At 26.6% G+C, this 27548-nt stretch overlaps 1 protein-coding gene across 3 annotated transcripts in view; it reads left to right on the forward strand.

Annotated features, from left to right (window-relative positions):
- The first annotated feature begins 19273 nt into the window (after positions 1 to 19273).
- Positions 19274 to 27548, forward strand: part of LOC122500033 — a 289403-nt gene continuing 281128 nt past the window's right edge. For all 3 annotated transcript variants that reach the window (XM_043608729.1, XM_043608731.1, XM_043608730.1), the window contains exon 1: positions 19274 to 19384. In XM_043608729.1, the coding sequence (XP_043464664.1) occupies positions 19375 to 19384 (10 nt within the window). In that variant the 5' untranslated portion in view covers positions 19274 to 19374. The remainder of the gene's footprint in view (positions 19385 to 27548) is intronic.

Raw genomic sequence — 27548 nt, forward strand, 5'->3', positions numbered from 1 at the left:
TTAAAGTTCATTGCTTTTTCGAGAATATTTATAATTTTCTTTTCCTTCATAAGTTTTCGATCCGCGTAATCATGAATACATTCGAAATCAAACATCATTTCGTATTTATTTAAATCGCGTAATTTATTTGGAAACCATTGTACTTTTGATGTTATTTCCACAGCAGTGTAGTTCTTCGTAAAAGGATTTATATGACTCAGAAAAGGTGTGATTGATAATTTTTGATCATATGTCATGATTGTAATGTCCAAATAACGCTTTTGCCAGAAAGAATGCAAAGTACTGTTAAGATACACATGAGTTGAATTAAAAGAATTAATAATCAAACATCTTGGTAGCGATAAACTTGTCGCAAAATTTAACACATCCAGATTGTCTTGAATTAATTTTATAGAATTCCTATTTTTTGATTGAAAAACAAACAATGTTGTTCTCCTGTAATTTGTGTAGCTTTTATAGATGTTAGTATTTATTCTGCAAAGTAGAAAAAATAATTACTATTTTCTTAAAAGAATCAACAATTTTTTTAATGCATCATTTTTTAGATTCTTCAGGAACATTTAAATTTAACTAATCAATTTTCTTTGTATAACGGACATTTGTTTTTACTAATTTAGTTTCGAAGAAATTGTGAAATTTGTTATATCGAAACAAAATTGTAAATTTATGCAAAGTTCTTCTTTATAGTTTAGAACAAAAAATATTTGTTAAAAAACACTGTATTTAGTATTCAAATGTACATTACCTCTTGAACCAAAGTTTAGTTTCATTGTAGCTGATGGTCAGTGATGGAAAATGTTTACCAACTGCTTTTATTAGAGAATTCATCATTGGATCTGCATTGTCAAGTTGATCGTGATCATGATCGACAATGAACGAAACCTGATGTAATTTAGATTCTTCTCTCAGATACTTTATCAGACCATCGAAATAAATTGTTTTTGAGTGATCTCTACTGATTTCACCAGAATAATTGATAGTAGAAGATATTCCTCTAATTTCCACCAACAAAATGTAACATAATATGTAACTAAACAATTTCATTGTGTATCACTAGTTTGTTCCACGAACGTCAAAAATGATCTGTGGAAATATTGATGCTATAACAATAGTATATGTTTATGCTATTACTTGATTGCTTATACAACTCCAATATTTTGGGGAACGTAATTTATTTATTATAATAAGGGAAGTGCCTATATCGTTTTCAGATATTTGATATAATACTCCTATCCGTTATTTGATAGACTTAATTCGATGTTAGCCAAATGAAAGTTTATTTGATAAAAATCAATAAGAGGTTTAGTGTGAAAGTAATCATTTTAACTTCTACAATAACAAATCAATCAGTAAATGAAGAAAAATATACATTAGATTCTCAATGTAATAGCTAGCTCTAAAGTGGTCTAGTAAAGTATAGGTTTTATGTATATTAAAATCGATTATAAATAAATAGAAAACAATTCGTGCCCAAATTTTACAAACTGCTATTATCAACAACATTCGAAATACATTTAAACTTGAAAATTCCATGTACTGTCATCGGAACTTTTCAACATGCTCGTGGGAACAATTGGCATAATTATCATCATTCAACTTGTAGCATTTATTAAGAATTTTAAAAACCGTGGATGGCAAGTGCTGAACATAAGTCAAATCAAAATAGGAATGCCTGCTAATGAAGAACCAAAAAATCTACTCGAAAGGTTGATCTTCGGTTCGCTATTTGTTGTTTTGGAATTGGCTGAATTGGACAATTATTTATTACCACTAATGTCTGACTATCGTGTATAATTTCAATTATTATTTGGAACATTTTTCAATAATGTAATATCCGATTTGAGTAATTAAATAGAGAAGGTACCAAATATAGGAATTTGATTGTTTGGATTATTTAGTTGAACATCAGAACGTATCATCTTGTTTGCTTGCAAATGCTAAATATTTTGTGAACATGTACAAAGCTAAAAAAGGTGAATTAAACGTTAAAGTACTCCGAAAAACAGTAATGCCATACTTTACAGGGTGTAATTGGTTATTCTCTTTCTGCTATCGATTTTCTACTCGAACTATTAAAAGCAAAGTTTGATAACAAAATACATCGATTTTATACCTGGTGTTATTGCCATAGACAAATTGAATCAGTTAAATAGTATAAATTTTTTATTTTCTGTTTTATTTAGAGTATATTCTTGATAGGAAGATAATTATTTTAGAATATAATTTCAAAAAGTATTAATGGTAGAAAATTATATTGCCTGTTTAAGTTAATTTGTTTTTCAATCATAAGAAACTTTTTGCTCCCTCTGGAGTACCTTAGAATTCTAGGCATGGTTCACTTTCATTTTTTTTTAATTTAATGATATTAAATTTTTCTTTTTGTTATTGTTTGATGGAGTCTTAAAAATGTATATAATTTTATATATTTATATAAGTCTAATTTGTAACCTGCGCATATGACACAAATAAATCAATAAAAAGAAATTCTTCCGAAGAAAATAATATTTGTTTTATACTTAAAAAACTATTTACTCTTCAATAAGTATTTAAATAGGTGTTTTTTAAGAAATTTTATTTTATCATCGTAGTAACAAAATAATCAACAAAGAATGAAAATATGTATTAGATTCTTGATTTAAACAGCATAAAGAATTTTTTATGCAAAATTTATCTATTGTTTAGAAACACTCTGAGGATAGTATTCAATTTCAACTTGTACCGAATTGTCAGTTTTTGTAAAGTTTTTTAATTAAATTGACCGTTTAACCAAAGCAATTAATAATATTTTATTATTTTTCTAAATTAATACTACGATCAAAGAAAAACACTTTTGGATTGCATCCACAAAGATACAGCACTTAACATCTAAGCTGATTAAAACATGATCATCAGGAATAAAAAATTGTTTAATCTTATTTATAAAATCATAACTATTACGTTTATAAAATTTTGGTTTGTTAATAGAATCAATAGTAATATAAACAGTTGCTTGGATTTAAAATGTGTTTTTAAACCAAAAATAAAAACCAAAATATAAAAATATGTGTTTTTGTCATTCAATCATAAAAATAAGGGTGTTTAATTTTGGAAGAAACTACACAATATTGACTTTACTCTTTAAAAGTACTGACACTTAAAGAAATAATTATTTATATTAGAGGTTCTTATTTAAAAATATTAGTCTCATCGCTATAGCAACACATTTAACAACATAAAAAGAAAATACATACTAGATTCTTAATTTTAATAGCAAAAGTGTTCGATGCAAGTATGTTTAAAGAGCAACAGAAAAACATGATTACCATAAATTTTCGTCTGCTTTAAAACTGTTCGACTTTCATTATTTGAAAAAAGTGTTTGTGAAGAATGAAGTTAATGACAGTGTGCATAGTTATTTCCTATTTTTGGAAGGAAATCTTAGGAGTGACTTCAGAAATTAATTACTATGACGGATTAATAAAGTATCTAAAAGAAGAATCAAAATTATATCAAGTAGTTTTTATTCTTAACAATGAAAACAAGAATAAAAATTCAGTGATGAATTCTCTCATTACAGAAGTCAGCAATCATTTTCCATCAGTTAGTCACGACAACATAACGATGTTTAAAAGAAGTTACCCACAATCACCATTTCTGCAACCATTTAGAAAAACAACGTTGTTTATTCTGGAAAAGGAGATTAAAAAATATGATGAAAAGGAATTCAATGATTTTGGAAATTATATAGAGAGTTTATCATACGTTTCATTTCCACCAAGAATTTTGGTAGTGAGTTCTTTTCCAACAACTAGTGATGATCTGAATAAAACATTGCGATATGTTTGGGATGATTTCGATTACTTGGATATGACTCTAATGACATTTGATAACAATTGTTCATCATTACTTGAAGCATGTTCTGGTAATTTACCTATTTTGAGTCAGTTTAATCCGTTTGTTGATAAAGTTTCTGAACAAACTGTGTCACCTAAAAGTCAATGGTTTCCAAACAAATTACTCAATCTTGATGATTATAAACTGTACTTTTCATTCAATCAAAGAGCAAATCCACTTCCCGAACATTGGAATGTAGCATTGAAATTAGGACACTATTTATCGCAAGCGATGAATTTCAATTTTAATCTGGAGAATGGTTTTTCTGGGCATGAGGGAATAATGTCACTCTACATGGAGTATCAGGTTTTCAAAAAAGTCAGAAATGAACGAATTCTAAAACTTGGCAGAATTAAAGCTGTACTTTTAAATACATTGCAAAATGAGAAAACCATTGTTTTTTCACCGGAATTATTTCAAATGCTTTTAGGAACAGTTACCACAATAATTATAATTCGACTAGTTGCAATTTTTTTGAAATTTAAAAAAAATGTGTGGCAAACGTTGAATATCTTGCAAATAATCATGGGAATGCCTACTCCTCAAACACCAAACAATTTTATAGAAAGAATAGTGTTTGGCACACTTTTAGTTTCATGTGTCGCTTATTCGGGATATTTTTACTCGGTTATTTTGGACATAAATTGGAAATCAGAATCAAAAGTTTCAACACTAGAGGAATTAGCCAATCATTCATTGCCACCAATGACACCAAACCATATTAAAACTATTTTGGATAATTCATCAGACGATACTTGGAGAAATAAATTAGTTGATAGAGTTGTTCCTGTTCCTAATTTAGGAAGAGAAATTGCTTGTTTAGACTATTTAGTAAAACATCAAAATATATCTTCTTGTCTTATTCCTGATGCTGAATATTTTGTGAATATGTATAAAGCTAGGAATAGTACATTAAATGTAAAAATACTCTCGAATACTGTTATGCATTGTTTGGGAACGTGGAAGCAAATATCAAACAAACCTTACATTGATCGTTTTAATGAAATAATTCTTAGAGCATCGGAGAATGGATTCTTGAAGCATTATTATGAATCTGCTGCAGAACATCAGGAACGAATGTTACCTGATACCGTCGAAAAGGAAACAATTTTACTCGTGCTTTTTTATGTATCAGTTGTTGGATATTCTCTTTCTATTGTCGTTTTTATATTTGAAGTATTATCAGTAAGACTTGAAAACAAGTTGTATGGATTCTACACTGGAATTAGAATGTTTATTTAAAAAAAAATTGCAACGGGAACAAAATGTAAAGTAACTTTTACTATAATTTGATAGTACAATCTAAACTGTCCTCTTTTTACGCATTTTTGGTCACTGTTACTACCTCCAGAGTAATTTTTACTAATTGCTATTAAAATTCATGAATTCGGAAATAGTAAAATACGATAAAAATAAAAAATGACGGGAAATACCAAAAAATTCCAAACAGTTGATTTTTTAGTAAAGATTACTATATTTGATTTGATTAGAGTGAGTTGCGTTTACTTTGGGTTACATCTTAGTGATAATGTATCGTTTAATGATCACCTTTCTAAAGTAGCATGTAAAGCACTAAGATCTTTAGGATTGGTTTGAAGATGTCCTTGAGTTTTTTATAATACGGACCTCTTTTAGCATTAAAATTAAGATCACATGAACAGAGTATACATCATAAATTGAAAGCACAATTGAATACATGTAGATTCTTTTATTCAGACTAATCGTTATGTATAAGATTTTAATGTTTATGTTAATTGCCCTACATTAATATCAATGATAAATTTCTTCCCAGTGGGCAAAATACCATCGTTGTCTTAAAAGCGTTTCAAAAACGTTTTTTAGAACGTTTCATGTTTGCAAAATAATGTTCCAAAAACGTTCCATTGCTTTTAAAACGTTTTAGAACCATATAAAGTTTTTGGGACATTATTTTGCAGACATGAAACGTTTTTGGAACGTTTTTAAAACAATGATGGTATTTTGCCCACTGGGTCTTTATTCTAACTAAAATTGGAAAAATCAGAAAGCGAACCGAATTGTGGTAATCATTCTTTGTAGGGACACTAATGATTGATTTCTTGATACTTGATTTGAACTTACTACATTGATACAAATTTAATAAGTTTTACTAGTCTCTTTCTTCAATACTTGTTAGACATAATCTTCCCAGTGGGCACAAAGACGAAAAACGTTCTTTAAACGTCTGTAGAACGTTTAATGTCTGCCAATTTATGTTTTAAGAACGTCCGACTGTTCCAAAAATGTTTCGAAACATTCGGATGTTCTTTGAACGTAAATTGTCAGACATTAAACGTTCTACAGACGTTTAAAGAACGTTTTTTGTCTTTGTGCCCACTGGGTTGTAATACATACACTAGCTTTTATTAGCCTGTAAATAAAAACTGTAATAAACGTTACAGTATGCAACTTTTAGTTCTCAAGAATATTTTTTGTACGAAATGGTAATTTTCGTTTCTATTAAAATAAATAAATTATTTTATTCGTTTTTTGCGTACAATTTATACTGTAAGCATATTATATTTAGAAATTCAGTAGAAAATTGTTTAATAGTCAAGTATAAATTCCAGTTAATAAAGTCAAATTACATATACATACACTTGTCCTCGAATAACTTCCTACCTTTAAATAAAAAATCAATATTATGAAACTGTGTGCTCTACTCTATAACAGTAGCCATAATATAATACATATTAAAACGCTACCATATTACATAAATTTTCAATACTTTTAAATTATAATTTCAATTTCACTTCGAGTAGTTTGTACAAAAGGGCATTTTTTATTTGTAGCCTGCTTATATATAAATGAAAAATGAATAAATTATTTTATGATTATTTATTACTACCATACCTTCTGTCATGATAAAAGTAAATACAAATTTTACATCATTAAGCTTTAATTACAGTAAACTGAGTTATATATAAAAGTTATAATAAAAAATTCTAGACTGATTCTATTTCAATTCATGTAGGGCGAATAGGTTAAAAATTCTAAATCAAGTTAAAGGTAATTTTTCTTGTTCTTTAGGACAAATAAAGAGACACCTATTTTTTTATTTAGCAAAAAAATTTTTTTAGCTGAGTTATGAGTGTTTGAAAATTTTAGGACATATCGTGATTTTAGAGCTAAACAGCTGACAAACTATTTTCAAATCTTTCTAGTTTTTGCAAAAATAAATATTTTTTAATTTTTTTCTTGATTTTAGTAGTGTTTTTGATACTTTTTCATTGCAAACTTGAAAAATTTTGAAAATTAACCAAATAGCGGCCATTTTCCGAAAAATCAAAAAAGTCAATTTTCTCAAAAACATCATTTTTTATTTATCTTAAAATTTTTGTTTGATTACTAGATGAAAAAAGGAACTAATTTTAAAAGGTTTCATGTCCGCTAAAACTGTTTGGAAGTCGCAATAATTTTTTTCAGAAAATAACAAATCTCATTATTTTCTCTCTAAATAATCTGAATCAGTAAAATTCCACTGAAAAGCAGTGAAATTTGACTGAGAATCAGTGACTCTATTCTCGCGATTTGAATAAGTGGAATTTTACTGAAAATCAGTTAAAAATAACTGAAATTTCAGTTAGTTTTAGTTATTTTTAACTGATTCGCCTATTAATAAACTACTGAAAATTTCTGTCACACATATTAAAAATTTCAGTTATTCTTTAATTAGCCAATCAGTAAAAAATGACAGAAATTTCAATCATTTTTAACTGATCTTTAGTGAAATTTCACTGATTCAAATCGCGAGAATAGACAATAGAGTCAGTGATTCTCAGTCAAATTTCACTGATTCAGTTTTAGAGAGTTGATACGAGTATAAATGTATCGGCATATATACATTTATTGCATGTTTATGTTTTTCGATGATTAGTAGTGTTTTTGGTACTTTTTATTTGCAAACTTAAAAATTTCAAAAATTAACAAAATGGCGACCGTTAAATTTTTTTGGTCGCCAATTTGATTTATAAAATTTTAACCAAATATTATAACTCAGCGACCCCAAAAACCTCCAAAGGAATATTTTTATTCAATTATTTTTAGTATCTTTAGTTTTCGATTTTTTGAAAAATGGCCGCTATTTTGTTAATTTTCAAATTTTTCAAATTTTAAAGTTTGCAAAGAAAAAGTATTAAAAACACTACTAAAGTGAAGAAAAAAAATTGAAAAATATTTATTTTTGCAAAAACTAGAAAGATTTGAAAATAATTTGTCAGCTGTTTAGCTATAAAATCACGATATGTCTTAAAATTTTCAAACACTCATAACTCAGCTAAAATTTTTTTTTTCGCTAAATAAAAAAATACATGTCTCTTTAATTGTCCTAAAGAACAAGAAAAATTACCTTTAACTTGATTTAGAATTTTAAACCTATTCGTCCAGCATGAATTGAGATAGAATCAGCCTCTAGTTGATCATTTATGGGAGAGTGAAAATGGCCATTGTTCAATCAGGGTAAGTATAAACTTTTGATACTAACGTCAACATGATTAACTATTTGTGTAGTACATTTATCAATAATAATAGATTTTAATTATTCTTAAAATATATGGAAACATTACTTTTTTAATTGTAGTTTTAACCAAGAAAATCAAATATATAAAATTATACTAATTCTTTTTAAAAATTAAACAATAATATATTTTTTAATTATTTATCGAGGGATAAACAACACAAATATATAAGGTATACCCCTACACTTTAATGTACTTTAAAATATTAAATAGAAATTAATTAAATTCAAAGTGAAATTAAATTAATTTTCATATTCCTGACATTTCCAGGTTTTCCAAGGGTAAAAAATTCCATAACTATTTCAGATTTCTTAAGACTTGAAAGCAGTCTTGAAAATTGAAATCAATCAATTTTCTATCATGTGTAAACCGTTTAGTGTATTAAATTTATTCTTTTATATTAAAATTTCTTATAGATCGAAACCAGTCGCATAATAGTCTAATTCCTGCGAAGAGCATTTATTCTAACTGTTATTATATTTGCCATGCGTCTATTCTAAAAGTATCTCATAGTGGATCATAAACTTCCCGGCTTTGAACGTTGAAATCAGAATTTGTCGAGAAGAATGCAAAGTTAAGTTATTACTCAGTAGAAATGGGGTGTTTTTCAAAAAGAGAGGTGTGCCGAAGAAATGCATTAATTTTTGCATCTTACGGCTGCCCTAAACCCGTTTTCATAATATATAATTGCAGAGGAGATTGGACTGAAATAATTATATCTGATTATATAGCAATTGAAGGCGGTACAAGGTCGACTGTGTATATAGGAACAGTCCGCAAAGTGTAATAATAGTTCAGGATCATCACCAACGTTTGGTAGACTTTCAGTCAAGGTTGAACGTGAATTAGGGTCTAGCATACCAGGAACGAACGTGGTCGCGCGAGAAAGGACATGCATACCAAGCGCAGAGGTCCTGGAGAATGGGCAGCTCAGTGTCTATAGGATGGGGAAGATGGCTTGGAACAGGAATAGCAAGAAGGAATGACGTAAGCATATATCCTGTCTTTCCACGGATGCACGTACTGTAGAATTTACAGTCATTTGTTTTTGTAAAGGCAATGCAGGCATGATCTCAAGTGCTTTGACTTGACTTGGTATCATGGATTTACACCGCTTCTAATGTTTCAATACAGCGCATTGCTTCTTTTGATAAATATAAACAATTAAAAGTACATTTTATTTAGTAAATAGTGTTATTATTCTTATATATAGTAATATGCTGATTATAATTCAATAGGAGTTGTCTACATTTTTTTTCAAAAATTCAACATATATTTGACATAAAAAATTTGTTTTAACCCTTTGCGTCACATTGGGTAACCAAATAAATAACAAAAAAATTTCCCTTTTACATAAAAAAAATCATTTTCTAGTAATACTTTCCAACGGTTCAGATGTCAATTTTTTTCTTTACTTATTGTATCCTAAACTATATTTAAAATTTCATTTTTGTACATGATTCAGTGTAAATGTGAATTTAAGAAAAATGCTGTAACATAAAAGTTGATGAACTGAAAATTCTGTCTAATAAGTTTTAGAGCTTCTTCACGAACCCCTTAACACTATATAATTGAATTTTTTATGTCTAACAAATAGGAAATAGAGAAATTCACAATATAACTTACTGAATTGATAATATTTTTTTAATTTCGTCACAATTATTCAATATCTTAATTTTACATCTTCCCATTTTAAAGGAGTCGGAAGTGCACAGTACGTGCACTACATCCAAAGTCGAATGATAGGATACGAAGATGCTTATTAGTTCAGTCATCATTAGTGCGAAAATGAAATTAACTAACGGTTGAGTCTAGTACAAATAGATTTAATGATGGTGCAAAGTACATTACTTACATCATGATTATCTTTATGAAAATAAAGAAAAAGTCTAACCTTCCCCTTTTAAAATTCTTAGACTTGTCATTTTCACATAGTAGAAACTTATACTGTGCGATTTATTTTTATGCCTAGCACGAAAATTTTAACTATGCTTTCTCCATCACTTTAGGATTTATTCCTTGTCTCAAAAAAATGTACGATATTTATACTAATAATTTTTTTAAAAATTGATTAATTTGCATAAAACTAGGAAATTGGGTTTGTGGGAAAACTGGGGTGGTTTGGAATCCCAACAAATATTTGTAAAAGGTTTCTGTTTTGCTGAAAACAACTTTTATATAAAAAAGATATTTATGCATACATAATCTATTGTTTGACAATTATTAAAAGTCAAAATGAATCAATTATTCCGACAACAAGAGATTATATATTCTCTATGTTATATACGTCCAGAAGAAAGTTTTAGATGATTTATAAATATCATTTGCTTTGACTTATTTCTTCGATTGGAAATTAATTTTTCTTTCATTCAAAGAAATTTCATTTTATTTAAAAACAATTTATTTGTTTAACAGAAAGTTTCCTTTTTAAATTATTTCTGTGACACTGGGCGTTTGCGGCAAATGCTCCGATTATACTCCAGATAACTTCAGTGGTGCTCACTTGAACTTTTCAACACGGTTTCTGTTATTATTTAAATGTTATGTTGTAACTGGTTACATCCGTAAGCTCTTATCTTTTAATGGTACAAATATTGTTTATTGTGACAATTAATGAAATATCCCTTAAGTTCTAGAAAAATTCTTTTAAAACCCAACTTAAAGATTGGAAATTTTATTTTATTTCCCCAGAAAAATGTTTCCAGATAAACCAGACTGTAATCTGCATTCGAAATCAGAGTACACTCTGGTTTATCTGGTAACATTCTTCTGGGCGTTTAAAAAAAATTACCAAACCGTAGGTTTACAATGGCAGCGGACTAATTTGCTTAGGTTATCTACATATTCATTTTAAAAGCGACAACATATTTCACTTAATTCTTTAATTTATTTCTCTTCTTATTAAAAGTTTTAAGTATAATTTTCAATTTTTTTTGCACTGAATTAAATTATTCTTCGTTGGTATAGTGATTTACGTTTTTGAAGCTCATTCAGAATAGCTGATGAAAAGAATTTCTCTAAAAGAAATCGGTTGCAAGAGGTGTTACGAGCAGTTAATGATTCAGGGGTCATGATCAGCCTGTGCCACCCAGCATATCGTAATACAAGAAATTCCATGCGTTTAAAATGATAGAATTGATTCGCGTGGGTGAATGTGTGGGCCTCTATTACGTAGGAAGATGTGCGATTGGCCTTCGAAGTCCTTCAGTGGAAATTCAAAGCATAGAATAGCACAGGGTCAATGCGATGTACACGAACGTGGGTTTCCGGTGGGAGGAATGGAAATCAAGCTCCTCAAATTGCCATATTCTATCTATTGTTTAAATGACTATAGACTCTTATTCATTTATCTACGCAAAACGCAACAATAAGTTATTATCCTGCAAAATTTCAAATTTTCTAGTAAAAAAGAATGTTTAAAATAACTGGTAGATAATACTGTTACATAAAAGAAAAGACTAGGTAGTAATTAGTAAATATAACCTAGTGGGCACACTTGTTCAAAAGACGTCCGAAGACTGTTTTTTGCGGACGTTTTTTGGACTTTCACAAAAGACGTCTTAAGTACGTCCAAAGAACGACGATTTTAATGAGCTCTAGCATTTCAAAAAATTTAGAAGTGGTACATGCTTAGAAATTATTGCGCTAATTAATTCGTAACATAAAGGGTATTAATGCTGAAGCTCAAATTTACCTCTTAATATTTTTCAACAGTGTTATGAACAATTGTTATAATTAAAGTACCCCTCACAATAATTAAAAGTGAAAACGTTTTTTTAGGAAAACTATTTAAATCGATAAAATTAAAAACAAATTTATGAAATAAATAACTGTATTCTTCGCAATTACTATGTATAAAAATATTCTCATTTTTTATCAATGAAAAATTCAAACAAAATATTAAAAATTATTTTTGATTCAAGTAATATTGGTTGTTAATTTATAAGTGTATAAATAATAATCACTTGTTTAGACAAAAATATTAGGTATAGAAGAAAATAAGAAAACTTGAAATATTTTCACATTGCATGTCTGAAAGAGATGAAAGCTAGTCATTACGGAGGCAACTATTTGCAGGGGTACTAAATTTTTACATCTGTCTTCTTCCTAGCAGCATAAGTGTTACCAGGGATGATAGTAGCCTCTTTCAGTTCTTAGTACAGTGTTCAGTCAACTTGATGTTTTTTACGTTTCACACACGTAATATTTTTCATAGAAGTTCATCTTCAGTGCACGTGGCTATTTCGCAGAACATGTAACATATTACGTAAATATGCAGATACTAGAATAATTCTAGATAAATCTACTCAAATGTTAAAAATACAGTTACTTTAAAAAAGAAACATGTTATTTTTCAATTTTTCAAATTGTAACGAAATACATTTATTTAAGCATATTTTTATAAAATATTCCCATTGGGTAATCGAACCCGATGCACCTGAATCAATCACCCAACAATCGTTGCCACTAATGTTGTCACTTCCCATTAGAGCCAACTTCCCCGATGAACATATTCTTATTTTCGTCTGATTTTTCATCCTTTTTAAGACAATTTCTGCTCATGTGTCCTTTTGCACCACACGCACACTTATAACATTCGTTAACGTTTAACTTTGTTAAAGGGTTATGTTTAAAAATGAAAAGCTGTGATTCTGTTAAAATACATATATATATAGAAGTTTATTGAATACTTGGAACAAGAAAATGAGCACACGTTCTCAAAATCTCGAACGAATGGCCAAAACCAACTAACTGTTGCACAAGCCCTTTGCCTATGACAGACATCGGTGAACCGATCATCATTTACCTTAGTAATAATAATAATTTTATAGACAAAGATGGATTGTTACGAGTAGGAGGACGATTTAAAAATTTAACTTTATCTTATAACGAGCAAAATTCGAACCAAATTACGATTTTTGATAATTAAATCTGAACGTGAAACAAATTATCGCAGTGGTTCTTAAGCACTATTGAAGGCAGTCAGATCTAAATATCGACCAATCAATGGTGTGAACACTGTCATAAGTATTATTAAAAAATGTATAATTTACTTTCGTGCATAACTACCGGTGTTGATTATTGAGGTCCATTTTTTATTAAAGCAAAAAAGCACAGAAAAAGAGGTAAGGTCAAGGCCTATATTTCGATATTCGTATGTTTTTCTACCAAGGCTTGTCTCATAGAATTGGTTTTCTTTTGAGGAATTGAGTACATTTACTACCGAAATCAAATCAATCCTTAATTCACGACCAATCTCACCTTTATCATCTGATCCTGAAAATTTAACATTATAATCTGAAACATATAATATAATCTTATTAAACATTAAAGAATAATTTGATTTTTTGGAAATTCAACCAAAAAAGGGTCCCTTTCAGGAGAATCACCCTTATATAGATTTACTATAGTAATTTTTGCAAAAATGACAATTCGCAACAGTGACATTTCGTAAAAATGACAATTCGAAAAAATGACAGTTCGCATAAATGACAATTCGTAAAAATGTCGATTCACAAAAGTGACATTTCGCAAAAGTGACAGTTCGAATAAGGGGCCGTCCATAAATTACGTAACATGTTTAGGGGGGAGGGGGGGTTCGAGAAAATGTTATCATATGTTACATGGGAGGGGGGGTCAATCATCATTGTTACGTAATATTTATAAGGATTTAAGGAACTTAATCTCTTTATAATGGATAAATTTTTAAAAAGCTGTCCCTTGCCGACACTTCAATATAAGTAAAACTCGAACCATTTCGCGAATCGATTCTTAGGAATAATATAAAATTATTGTTAAAAAATCAATGTTATATTTTTGGTTGTTCAGTATGATTAATAAAATTATTCCTCTAAATGTTTTTTATATTTAACTTAATTTTGTATTGTACGATATAACTACTAAAACTAACAGTAATAAACAAATTTGTTTCGAAAAACGTTAGTAAAAAAAATATTTTAAAAAATTACGTAACAATGATAGGGCGGGGGGTGTAAAACGATTTTGTTACAACTTGTTACATAGGGGAGGGGGGGGGTTCAAAATTTCACTAAAAACGTGTTACGTAATTTATGGACGGCCCCTAAATGCAATTCGTTAAAATGACAGTTCGGTAAAATGACATTTGGGGAATAATCATGCGCCTCTGTTCAACGCCTGAAGCAGTGTTTTTGGAGAAGGTGGTACAAGTAGTACTTACACCAACTGAATATTCGTTGCAAATAGCAACAATACAGAAATTTGTACCAAACATGACCTCAAAGTCTTTTACCAATAAACAGTTATGCGGTTTCAAAGAAAAATATGCTAAAAAATGTAAAAGTAGTATATCTCCTACGTTTACGAATATTTTTCCAAAAACTTTTTTTTTTATTTGCATTCAAGAGAAGAATAAAGCACCAATTGGGTTGAAAAAATTTTTATAAGGAGTTCTGTTAGTAATAGTTAATATTTAAATAAAGAAATTAATAACGTTGATGATTAAAGGAAATTAAAGCAATGCAAAGATGAAATAAATGAATAGTTCATGAAAATTAATAAAAAAAATATAGCTACAATAATTAAAAGGAGGAAGGGAGAGAATTTAATCGTATAAAGATAAAATCTAATAATGAGACTATCCAAACAAAAACTGTAAATCGGATATATATTTTAAAGAAATCTGTTCAAAAAAATCTAATTTAATGCAGAATTAAATATTCTTTAACACCCTTAGGGGCCATCCACATATTACGTCACACTATTTTTGGCCATTTTTGACCCCCCCTCCCCCATGTCACACTCTATTACATGCATTAGCGCCATTTTCTCTGCAGGCTGTCACAAACTGTTTGACCCCCACCCCCTCCCCCTTAAAGTGTTACGTAATATGTGGATGGCCCCTTATCAGAAAAAAGATCTTAACTGAAATTGGGGCCGACATTAAATAATTTAAAGTTGAAGAATTGCTTAAAAATTTACAATTTTTTATTTTTTTTTTAAATTTTTCTGTCTTCATTTTTAATTATAACAGAAAACACACGTTTAAGAGTTCAAAAGTTCTTTTCTTCAGCTTTAAGATAAAAAAAATTAGACCAATAAATGACAAAGCTACAAGCTGTTTTATGTAAATGAAATTTTGGAGGTGTGCGAGTGAGTCTTCGACTCGGAGCGATCGATATCTTCATGTTTTATAATAATTAAAAATGTTGGACTGATAAAATCATCATTTTATACCTATTATTATTATAAGAATATTGTTACTGTAACTTATTCAAAATTACTTTCATTATTTTAATTCAATTATTGTTTTCTACAATTTTTAACTAAAATTCTTCTTTATAAAGTGTAAATTAATTATTATTAATAATTTCTGAAAAATTTCTTTCAACATTTTCCAATACTTTTGTTTACAATTCAATTTTACGAAATTTCATCGATTATTCAGGTATTCGGAAATTCTTCACTTAAATATATATATTAGAAAATAAAAACTTTAAATAACTTCAAAAAGATTCAATTCAACTTTTACAAAAAAAATTAAATTGAAATTTTGTCAAGAATTTTATTTAAATTTTTGAAAATAATTGAATTTTAGAGAAAAATTTTAATATTTATAAAAATAATTGAAATTTTGACTATAACTTTTTTTAAACTTTTGACCATAATTGAATTTCTGCTAAGAATTTTATTACTTTTGAAAATAATTGAATTCTTGAGACGAATTTTTTAATAATATTTCTTTTTAAATACCTAATTATTTTTGATACAAAAATAAATAATTTATTGAATCATTGAATGTTTCTCAAAATTGAATTCTCATAAAGAATTTTATTAACAAATTTTTAAATAATTGCATTATTTTGACGAATTTTAATAAAATTTTAAATATAATTACATTTTTCGAAGCATTCGATTATAATTGTGGTGGATTCCACGTCAGTTCAACACACTTATTTTCATGACTTGTTGGGATTTGGCTGTACTTTTGTAAATTTATTACTTTTATAGTGATAAACAACTCCACCAAATATTTTTTCAAAATTTTGAAAATTACCAAAAATATGGCATTTTTAAAATTTTTGTCTTTTTTTTGAAAGTGCTATAACTTTGGTTCTAATTAACCGATTTTGGATTTTAAACTTTGGTTTTAAGAATATTTTAAGTTAAAATTAAAATAAAAAAAAAAATTCAAAAAATTTTTTTTTTGAAATTTTGAAAAATTAAAAATACGTTTTTGAAAAAACATCATCTTCGATTTTTTTCAAAATTTTACTAAATGTTAGAGCAAATGTGCTTTACATGTCCTGTAAGTTTCATCTTGGGATCTCAAAGGGATTCGGAGTAAAAAAATAAAACGTAACCACAAATTACGAACATATGGGGCAAAATTCCTCACCTGCCCAGGTAAAAAAATGAATTTTCTCTAAACTTTGCTAAAATGTTACTATTATTAGTAGAAGTGTAAATATTAATTTTTTTTTAATTTGATAAAATATTTTTTGATTTAATATACCTATTGATAAGTAAAATTAATCAAATTTCTACTAATAATATAGTAACATTTTAGCAAAGTTTAGAGAAAATTCGAATTTTGCCCCATATGTTCGTAATTTGTGGTTACGTTTTATTTTTTTACTCCGAATCCCTTTGAGATCCCAAGATGAAACTTACAGGACATGTAAAGCACATTTGCCCTAACATTTAGTAAAATTTTGAAAAAAATCGAAGATGATGTTTTTTCAAAAACGTATTTTTAATTTTTCAAAATTTCAAAAAAAAAAAATTTTTGAATTTTTTTTTTTTTACTTAATTTCAACTTAAAATATTCTTAAAACCAAAGAAATCCTTTTTTTAAAATCCAAAATCGGTTAATTAGAACCAAAGTTATAGCACTTAAAAAAAAAGACAAAAATTTTGAAAATGCCATATTTTTGGTAATTTTCAAAATTTTGAAAAAATATTTGGTGGAGTTGTTTATCACTATAAAAGTAATGAATTTACAAAATTACAGCCAAATCCCAACAAGTCATGAAAATAAGTGTGTTGAACTGACGTGGAATCCACCTTGTATAAAAAATAATTAAAATTCTGCAATGAGATTTATTATCTATGAAAATAATAATTGAATCCCTGTAAAAAATTGTATTACTTATTTATAAAAATAATTGAATCTCTGTAAACATAAATTGAATATTTTTGAAAATAATAGATTTATTGCGAAGAAATTTATGAAAAATGTTTAAAATAATTCATTTCTTTTGGAAAATTTTATTAAAATAGTAGATATTGAAAATCATTGACTGGAGGAGAAGTTTTGGAAAAAAATTGAATTTGTTAAAAAGAATTTCATTAAAAGTTTTGAAAATAATTGAATTTTGGAGAAAAATTTTAATATTTATAAAGATAATTGAAATTTTGACGATAAATTTTTTTAAACTTTTGACCATAATTGAATTTCTGCGAAGAATTTTATTAATTTTGAAAATAATTGAATTTCTTTGATGAATTTGAATAAAATTTTTAAGAATAATTATACATTTTTCGAGAAATTCCATTAAAATTGTATTAAAAATAATTGAAATTTTGCGATGAGTTTTATTATTTATGAAAATAATTGTAAATCTATAAATTTTTTGATTATTTATGAAAATAATTGAATTATTGCGAAAAAAAATTGTGAAGGCAACTCTTTTAAAATTGAATTAAGAAAAATTATATTTCAAGAATAAGCACAATAACTTTAGAAAACAATAATTTTCCAGGATTCAAATGAAAATTCCCTGACTTTTCCAGGTTTTTTCAAGGTTTGTAAAAATTCCCTGACATTTCCAGGTTTCCAGGTTGCGTGGCAACCCTGTAATATCATTTTTATACTTTTTCAAAACGAACAAGTTAAGATAGGTCCTATTTAAAGTAATTTTACTTTTTCATTTTTTGTAACATAAAATATATTATTTTACCAATAAAGTCTCAACTTCATTATATTGAATCTTGAATATATTTTCACAGAATGTCTTAACTAACTGTATGTAATTATTTTTTTGCCTATAACTCGTTGCTTTCCTCTTTTTAAAAATATGTAGTTTTTTCTAGTCATAAATTTGTCTATCCATATGAAAATTGAAATTTAGAATTTCTTGCTGAAAGACCGTGAATCAGAAAATTTATACATGACTTTCAGTCTCGTTCAACGACATATTATCCGTTTTGAACATTTTTTTTAAACCCCATATAGAACTAATTCCCTATTGTTTTCTTGCAGAACATATTTCACCTTGGAGAATTTTACACTATGTTTTAGGTAGAAAAAAAAAGATTCTATGGTAGCGTAACATTAACAGTAGCGTAAAGTTAAGCCATACATCTTGTGGAAAAAATGGGTGGCCTACTATTTCCAACAATATATATTCGCCGGCAAAAAAATGGCTAAAAATTACGTATTCCTGAAGACATAAACTTTACACCTCTTATGGCGCGTTCCTATAACTCCATATAGAGATTTTCCTTCATGGCGAGCCGAGTGGCGAACCGAGTGGCTAACCGAGTGGCGAACTATACAGGCATTGAGCTCGCTGGCTCGAATCCTAGCTTAGAGCTGAATAGAGTGCTAGCCCCAGAGTCTCTCTTGCTGCAGAGTCTTGTAGCTGATGAAGAGTGGGAGGAGAAAGGCAAAGGCGTTATCCAGCAGTGCGTGAGAGAGACAGGAGATTACCGAGAAGGAAACGGTGAGAGTAAAATCTCATGGTGTGTGTTGAACGTGAGACAGAGAGAAAGATAGAAGCTATGCGCTCAGCCAATCCGGAGGCGCACTCTCGATGACGTTGTCCGGTCCCACGTACAAGTCCCACGAAAAGTCATCTTCTGGTACCAGTTCGTTCGCGGTCTCTCGGCTGGACGAGAAGGTCCCTTATCATTAAGTAGTGTTATCAAACGCGAGTCAACATTTGATCCTGGATTAAGGTGGAAGAAGGCTGTGCTATCAGCCATGGGGACGGGTAAGTGTAACCATTGTGCGCCTATGCAACGGAAACGAAAGTCAGCTCACGATCCGTAAACAACAACAACAATGATGTGTTCTCAAGACACATGGTCTTCGCGGATTTTAACGAGGTGTCAGACCAGAGAGGCGAGCGAAAAAAAAAAAGATTTTCTTCAAGTGAGACCGCATTTTAATGTCTTCGCCCTGAATGCCGCAGGTCAAGGAACTAGTTGTTCACTTTTTGCCAAGCTTTTTTAGCTTGACCTTCTCTGCAACCAGTTCCAGAAGTCCCGGGTTCTAGGATATTTTTAGATCTACCCTTCACTGTTTGTTCTCCAATATTGCAACTCTTCTAAAAGCAAGAATATATTGTATCACCTTCTCCTGAGGACAATACTTTCATTTTCCAAAAAGTTATTCCATTTTCAGTGCAAAATTCAAGTGTCGATTAAAAATGGTGTTCAAGATTATCATCATCAATAGTCCCTCACAGCACCGGGATATTCAGGATATCCCAGAGACGTCCTGGGGATATCGATTTGTTTTCGGAAGTTTGGATATCCCTGGATTATCCTCTGGATATCCATGGACGTCCCTAGGATATCCCAGAGATATCCAAACTTCCGAAAACAAATCGATATCCCCAGGACGTCTCTGGGATATCCTGAATATCCCGGTGCTGTGAGGGGTGATTTTCGCAATTCTAGATTCAAACGAAGAATTGGATAGGCCAACAGGAAAAGTATATTTAGTTCATTTATATGCTTTCATATTTTTGAATAGTTGATAATCGTAGTTTAATTAGACTGGTTTTGAATACAGTTTAGCAGTATAAACTAGTTGTAAAATATAGAATTTAATGGTGAAAATTTAGAGAGTGTTCGCAGATAATTTAATTAGTTCAGCCAATTAAAATAATTCTTTAATTAAGAAAGCTTACTATTCTTAATGATTTTTTTCCTTTCTGTGGATTTTTTAAAATTTCATTTGTTAATTAGAAAACGGAAACTAAACGAAAACATTTGGAAAAATTAATTTTTAAAATTGTTTTTTTTTCAATAAATGATTTCCTCTTTAGATAGTCTATGAAAATTTTTTTTTTATTTTCAAACCATGGGAAGAAGTAAAACTTTTCTTTTACATTTTTAAACTATGGGCAAAGTATGGCGAACCATGGGAAGAAGCAGAACTATTTTTTCAATTATTTTTAAACTATGGGCAAACTATGTCCAACCATTGGAAGAAAAAAAATATTTTTTTCATATTTTAAAACTATGGGAGAAGTATGATAAAGCATGGGGAGGAGAAAAACGGTTTTTTCTCTTCCCATGGTTCGCTATAGTATGCCCTTAGTTAAAACTAATTGAAAAAAATAGTTTTGCTTCTTCTCATGGTTCGCCATACTTTGAATGATTTCCTCTTTAGATAATCTAAAAAAAATATAAAAAATTTTAAAAAGTTAATAGTCTAACATTCATTAATCATTATAAATAATATAAAAACGAAAATAAAACGTAAGTATACTTTTACCAAAAGACTAAATCAAATTGATTAAAACCTTCGTCAAAAAATTAAAAAGTTATAAACATTCACCCATCAAACGTTACACAAAACATAGTTTGGAGTCAGAACTAAAATAAAAATAAGAGTTAAAAATTTTTAAATGAATCGATTAAAAAATGAGTGAAATCAATTATTAAAATAAAAAATTTAAATGTAAAGAAATTTGTTAAAACTTAGAAATTACAAAAATAATTCCGGTCGTGGAATTTAAAAAAAACATTTTAAAGTTTTTTAAAAAAAATTTTTTTTTAAAGTTTGTAAACAAATTTCTACAATTGCTACAAAAATTCGAGTTTTTGGTGTCCAAAAATATTTTTGAAATACTTAAAAACCTTGAATCTTCGATAAAAATTTTTTCCATTGAATTTATGATTTCTGTAGATAATTAAATTTATGTTAAACAATTAAATTTAAGAATAACTTACTTGAAGTTATTATTTAAAATTTGAAAAGATGAGTTACAATTTTCGGAAATCATTTAATTTCAGAAAGTTTTAAACGAAAATTTTATTAATAATTTTATCAAATTTACTAAAATTTTATAAAAAATTGAATTTTTAAAAAATTTTATTTAAAATTCTGAAGAATTTCGTTTTTAAAATATTTCAATTCTATTTTTTCATGATAATTGAATTTTTAAAAACTAGTATCTAAATGACATTTTTTGAAATAATTAGAATTTTTTAAAAACAGGGTGGCCACGTGTCAGTAAAACAAAATTTTTGTAAGTAAAGTCAGGGAAATGTCAGGAAATAAAATTTTTGTCAGGGAAATTTAGAAATTCGAGTTTTTTCGACTTATTTTCAAAAAATTTTGTAAAATTTAATTGAAAATAATTAATCTTTAAACATAAATTTAAAAAAATGAAAATTAATGAACATTAACTTCTAATTTTTCAAAAATTTAGTATTTTCAGAACTTTTAATTACATATTTCCGAAAATTCAAATACATACAAAAATTAATAACATTTTAGTATTATTTTTAACATTTTAGAGAAACAAATCGTGTCAAAATATTTCATTAAAATTCATCAAAAAATTAATTAGTTTCTTTAAACAATACAAAAATTCTTTTAATTGTTTTCGAAAAATTACATTAAAATATCTTTAAAAACTACTTAATTGTTAGAATTTTTTTATCATAATTTTTTTAAGATTTAATAATCTTCGAATAAAGCAAAGAAAAATTTATTTTTTTGGACTTATTAACATATTAACTTATTAACTTATAAAAATAAATCATGGTTATATTTACAATTAAAATTCTTCAAAAATTTGATTTTTTTATTTTTTAAAAATATTATACCTTTAATAAACTGAAGAAAAAACATGGACAGTTATAATTATTACAAAAAATTGAATTTTCGTATTTAAATAATTTAATTCTCCAAGAACTTTCGGAAAATTATTTAAAATAATTAATTTAGAGATGAAGTTCAGTTGAAAATTGTAAAAAATAATTGAATTCAAAAAGGGTTATAATTGCAATTTTTAGAAATTATTAAAATTCATAAATTTTACTCATTTTCCGTAAACATATATTTCCCTCTAAAAAAAATTGATAAACTGAAACTTGTGACCACCTTAAAATATCTGTTAAAAATAATTAAATTTTTTAAAGAATTTTTTCATTGAAATTTTTGAAAATAGTCTAGAAAAATTCGCCAGAATAACAAATTTTGTTTTTAAAATATTGTTAGATGCACCTATTAAGTTTTTGTATGAAATCAGGTTAAAATTCCCTGTCTCTATTAGTGAACGAATTATATTTTAAATACTCAGTAAAAATTAAAAATTTTTCATATATAAAACTAGAGAAAAAAATTTATATCTTATTATTATCTTATTAAAAATATTGATATCTTAATTTTTAGTTCAATTAATTAAATTCAACGGAAACAATAAGAAACTATTATTAAAATTTCACTGTTTCAAAAGAACAATAAACAGAAAGGAAAATTCTTTTAATAGCCTATAATGAATTTTTATGAACAATAGTGTAGTAAATACCGTAACTTAAAATAAAAACGAAATAATGAAGTAAATTAAAAATCATAATGAATATCACGATTACTATAGGAATAGATAAATGCTTATATTAGAGAATGACGCAGAAATAACCTTTTCCATATTTCATGCTATTCAAAAATTCGTTGAAACTAAAAGTGAATTCTACAAAAGCTATTCATCTATCTATTCATTGATCAGTGAATGTAGTAGTCGTACAATATTAGGTAAAATTTGTTGGTGCCACCGAGAGTGGTATTTGTCTAGGAAAACAATTCGGATACCTCAACATTTATCTCCACTGATCTCTTACCGGGATGCTGAATAGGAAATGACGATATAAATTCTCAGGTTAATGACCCACCTGACTTTCCTCTGATCCCTTACCTACCATCCCCTACAACTTTAAACGTCTATCACCATCATAAAACTAAAATCAGAATTTTCAATCTTTAAAATTTTCCAAAATTCACTTTTAGAAATTTGATACTCTAATCTTTTGTATATTCAAAATAAATTTTATTCAAAATAAATAAAAATAAATAAAAATAAATAAAAATAAATTATTAAAAAAAATTTAAAAGCCAAACAAACAAAAACATCTTATTTCTATAAATAAAAATAGTCTGTACCAAATGTTTTGAAAACTATGACTTTTGAGAATTTTTCTCCTTCACTTTTTTACTCTACACTAATTTATTAGACACTTCTAATCTTGAAATAAATCTAAAAGAATTATTAGAACAGAAGAATATATAATTAACACTCACTAGATGAGAGATAAATTAATTTTCTTTAATTTAGAAGAATATGTTTACATCGTAAATTATAGTATCAAATAGAATCATTAAAATAAAGCTTGTAAAACACGATGTTAATACAAGATTGATGTAATTTGAACAATATCATTAAGAAGAACTTAATGCAATATTTATTAATATACATAGAGTAATAAATAAACAATTACCACCTGAAAGAATAATTAATAAAATTTTCATTAAAGCTTTCGTCAAGATTATTATCGAATGAATCATATGATTCAAGAATAATCTTGCACCACATCATTGGTACGGATTTTTCTGGTTTTTCCAGTTTCTTTTTTGCAAATAATTCAGGTTCACCTTCCATTTTAAAAAGAGAATCTCTCTTGAAAGCGAAATGTTCGCGAATTGCAACATTGTGTACTTCAAATTGAAGAAAATTGCCAATTAAAATTGAGTTAGATTTCAAGTGGTGCGCAAACGAATGTGTTACTTATTCTAAAAACAACTGAATTATCAATGAGTTCAGATATTTTTAAATCATAATTTCTTTTCATAAAACTTTCTATGGATGTAAATAATGATGATGGATTAAAAAAAATTTTAGCAGGCTTCGTACTAATCTAATACTAAAACCTAATATATTTACTATATTTGGTAATTTGTTACTATTTGGATACTTTTTTTAGATTTGTGACTCTAAAAGCTACTTTTTTCTATTTTTGAAAATTTTCACTACTTTAATAGTCGCTAATATGGAATAAAGAAATTTTTCTCAAAAATTGAAATAAAATTCTTAGAAAGAATTGATAAAATTTCAAAACAAAATTCTTTCAAGCCATTCAATTATTTTCAGAACTTTTTTGAAAATCAGTTATTTTGAATGTCTACTATTCATTGTCAACTATTTTAATAAAAAATTTTGCAAAAAGAAATCTATTAAAAAGATTTTTATAAAATTCTTTGCAAACTTTCAATTATTTTTATGAATGATAACATTTTCGAGCAGAAATTCGATTATTAAAAAAACATTCTAATAAAATTTTTCGAAAAAAATTAATTATTTAAAAAGATTTTACTAATTCTTCGCAATAATTAAATTATTTTTATAAATTATTAAAAAATTCTTCTCAAGAATTCAATTATATTTATAAATAATAAAATCCTTCTCAGGAATTTAATTATTTTTAAAAAGTTTAATAAAATTCGGTGCAAAAATACAATTATTTTCATAACAATAAAACTCATCGTAGAATTTCAATTGTTTTTCATAAAATTTTAAATAAATATGTGCCTCGAAAAATGCAATTAAATTAAAAAATTTTATTAAAATTCCTTCAAACGATTCAATTATTATATTATCAAAACTTTTTAGAAAATCAGTTATATTCAATATCTACTATTTTTAAAAAGTTTCTCAAAAGAATTCAATTATAACATTTTTTTAAAATTCTTTGCAAACATTTAATTCCTTTTGTAAATAATAAAATTATCACGAGAATTTAATTATTTAAAAAACCATTTTCATAAAATCTTTAGAAAAAAATTAATTATTTAAAAAAATTTTCATAAAATTCTTAGCAACAAATCAATTATTTTTATAAAAATATAAAATTCTTCTCAGTAATTCAATTATTTTTATTAATAAAAAAATCCTTCTTAAGAATTCAATTATTTTTAAAAAGTTTAATAAAATTCGGTGCAAAAATTCAATTATTTTCTTGACTAATAAAACTCATCTCAGAATTTCAATTGTTTTTAAAACAATTTTAAATAAAATTTTTCAAAATATGTAATTAATTTTAAAAATTTTATTAAAATTTCTTGAAACTATTCATTTATTTTCAAAACATTTTGAAAAATCTGTTATTTTCAATATCTACTATTTTAATAAAAAATTTCTCAAAAAGAATTGAATTAAATAAATTTTCATAAAATTCTTTATGAACATTCAATTATTTTTATAAATAATATAATTCCCACAGGAATTCATTTACTTAAAAAAAAACATTTTCATACAATTTTTCGAAAAAACTAAATTATTTAAAAAGATTTTTATAAAATTTTTCTCAAGAATTCAATTATTTTTATAAAAATATTAAATTCTTCTGAGGAATTCAATTATTATAAATAATAAAATCCTTTTCAGCAATTCAATTATTTTTAAAAAATTTAATTAAATTCGATGCAAAAATGCAATTATTTTCATAACAATAAAACTCATCGCTGAACTTCAATTGTTTTAAGTTTTAATATACAATTTTAATTCATAGTAAAATTTCAATTATTTTCAAAAATTCTTCTTAATTTATAATGATTTTTAATATTCTACTATTTTAATAAAATTTTCCAAAAGAATTCATTTATTAAATAAAAATTTTGATAAAATTGTACACAAACATTCAATTATTTTCCAAAAAAATAAAAATTTCACAGGAATTCAATTATTTAAAATAGAATTTGAATTAATTTTTTCGAAAAAATCAAACATTTTAAACTTTGTCATTAAATACTTCGCAAGTATTCAATTATTTTTGTAAATTATAAAATCTTTCTCAGCAATTCAATTATTTATAAAAAATTTAATGAAATTCGTTAAATTCCTCGAAAAATGCAATTAATTTAAAAAATTTTTGGTAAAAATTCTTCAAAAGTATTCAATTATTTATTCATTTATTTAACAAGTATACGGGACAAGAAAATTTAGGAAAATTTTCATATAATTTGTACTTCATTAAAAATTTTAGATAATAATTAAATAATAGAAACATTACAGCGTGAATTTTTATAAATAATTAAATTTCAAAAGAATTTTAATTTTTAAATCTTTGAAGATTTTAATTGTTGTAAAACTGCAATAATATCAAAATTTTTATTTTTAAATAAACTGATTAAAGTTTTGAACAATTTTATTTAAAAATTTCAACAAAAAATGATTGAATTTTGAAAGAATTAAGAATTATAGTTGTAATTTTTTGAAATAGTTAAATTTCAAAAAGGCTTTACATTGAAATCATTTGTAATAATTTAATTAATGTGGAAAAATAAATATAAGTATATTTAAATATGAAAAAATTATTCTACTTTTGAATTTTATTTAAGTTAGAAATTATGAAAAATTGTGTCCTCAAGTTTAATTTTTCGATAGCTACTTTTTTCAGTTTTAAAGCTATACTTTTTTACCACTTTTTTAAAATTAATTATAGTGCACGAAATCTGTTTTAGTTTTAATAAAAAAAATTTAGTCTGTTTTACAAAATTTAAATCTCATGTTTTACCATTTTTGTACATTTTATTTTCTCATTATAATTTAAAATTTTATTTATTTTTATAAAAAAATCGAAATTTGTTCAGATATGAGTCACAGGGCATAGAAACGTGTTTTTGTTTGCAAAACGTGTCTAAAACGTTATTAGAACCCACATTAATGTTTTAAGGTCTTCTCATGTAGCGTGAACGTTTTTAGAATACAGACAACGTCTTTAGAATATTGTCATGCTTTGGAGATGTGTGATTTTTGAAAGAATTTTCAATTTTTAAGTAGGTATATATGTATATTTTCTCTGAAACTTTGAGAAGGATTGTATATTGTATACCACGCAAAAGTTGATATGTATTTCTCAAGATGGGCGTTTTTCACGTTTGCGATCAAACTATAGTTGTTTGTTGGGTAAATGTTGACTCTTCTCTGAACAAAGTACTTTCTTCTCCTTATTCCTGGAAACTTGTTCTTAGGATTCTCGATTGCTCGCCAAGTGTAGGATGTTACGTGGCAAGAGCACGATAAAATTCCAGGATGTTTTTTACGACCTTCGTAATTGCCTGCATCCGAACGAGCCCTTGGAACT

Source organism: Leptopilina heterotoma, unplaced genomic scaffold, assembly GCF_015476425.1.
Source record: "Leptopilina heterotoma isolate Lh14 unplaced genomic scaffold, ASM1547642v1 Lhet_180, whole genome shotgun sequence".
NCBI classification, from domain to species: domain Eukaryota; kingdom Metazoa; phylum Arthropoda; class Insecta; order Hymenoptera; family Figitidae; genus Leptopilina; species Leptopilina heterotoma.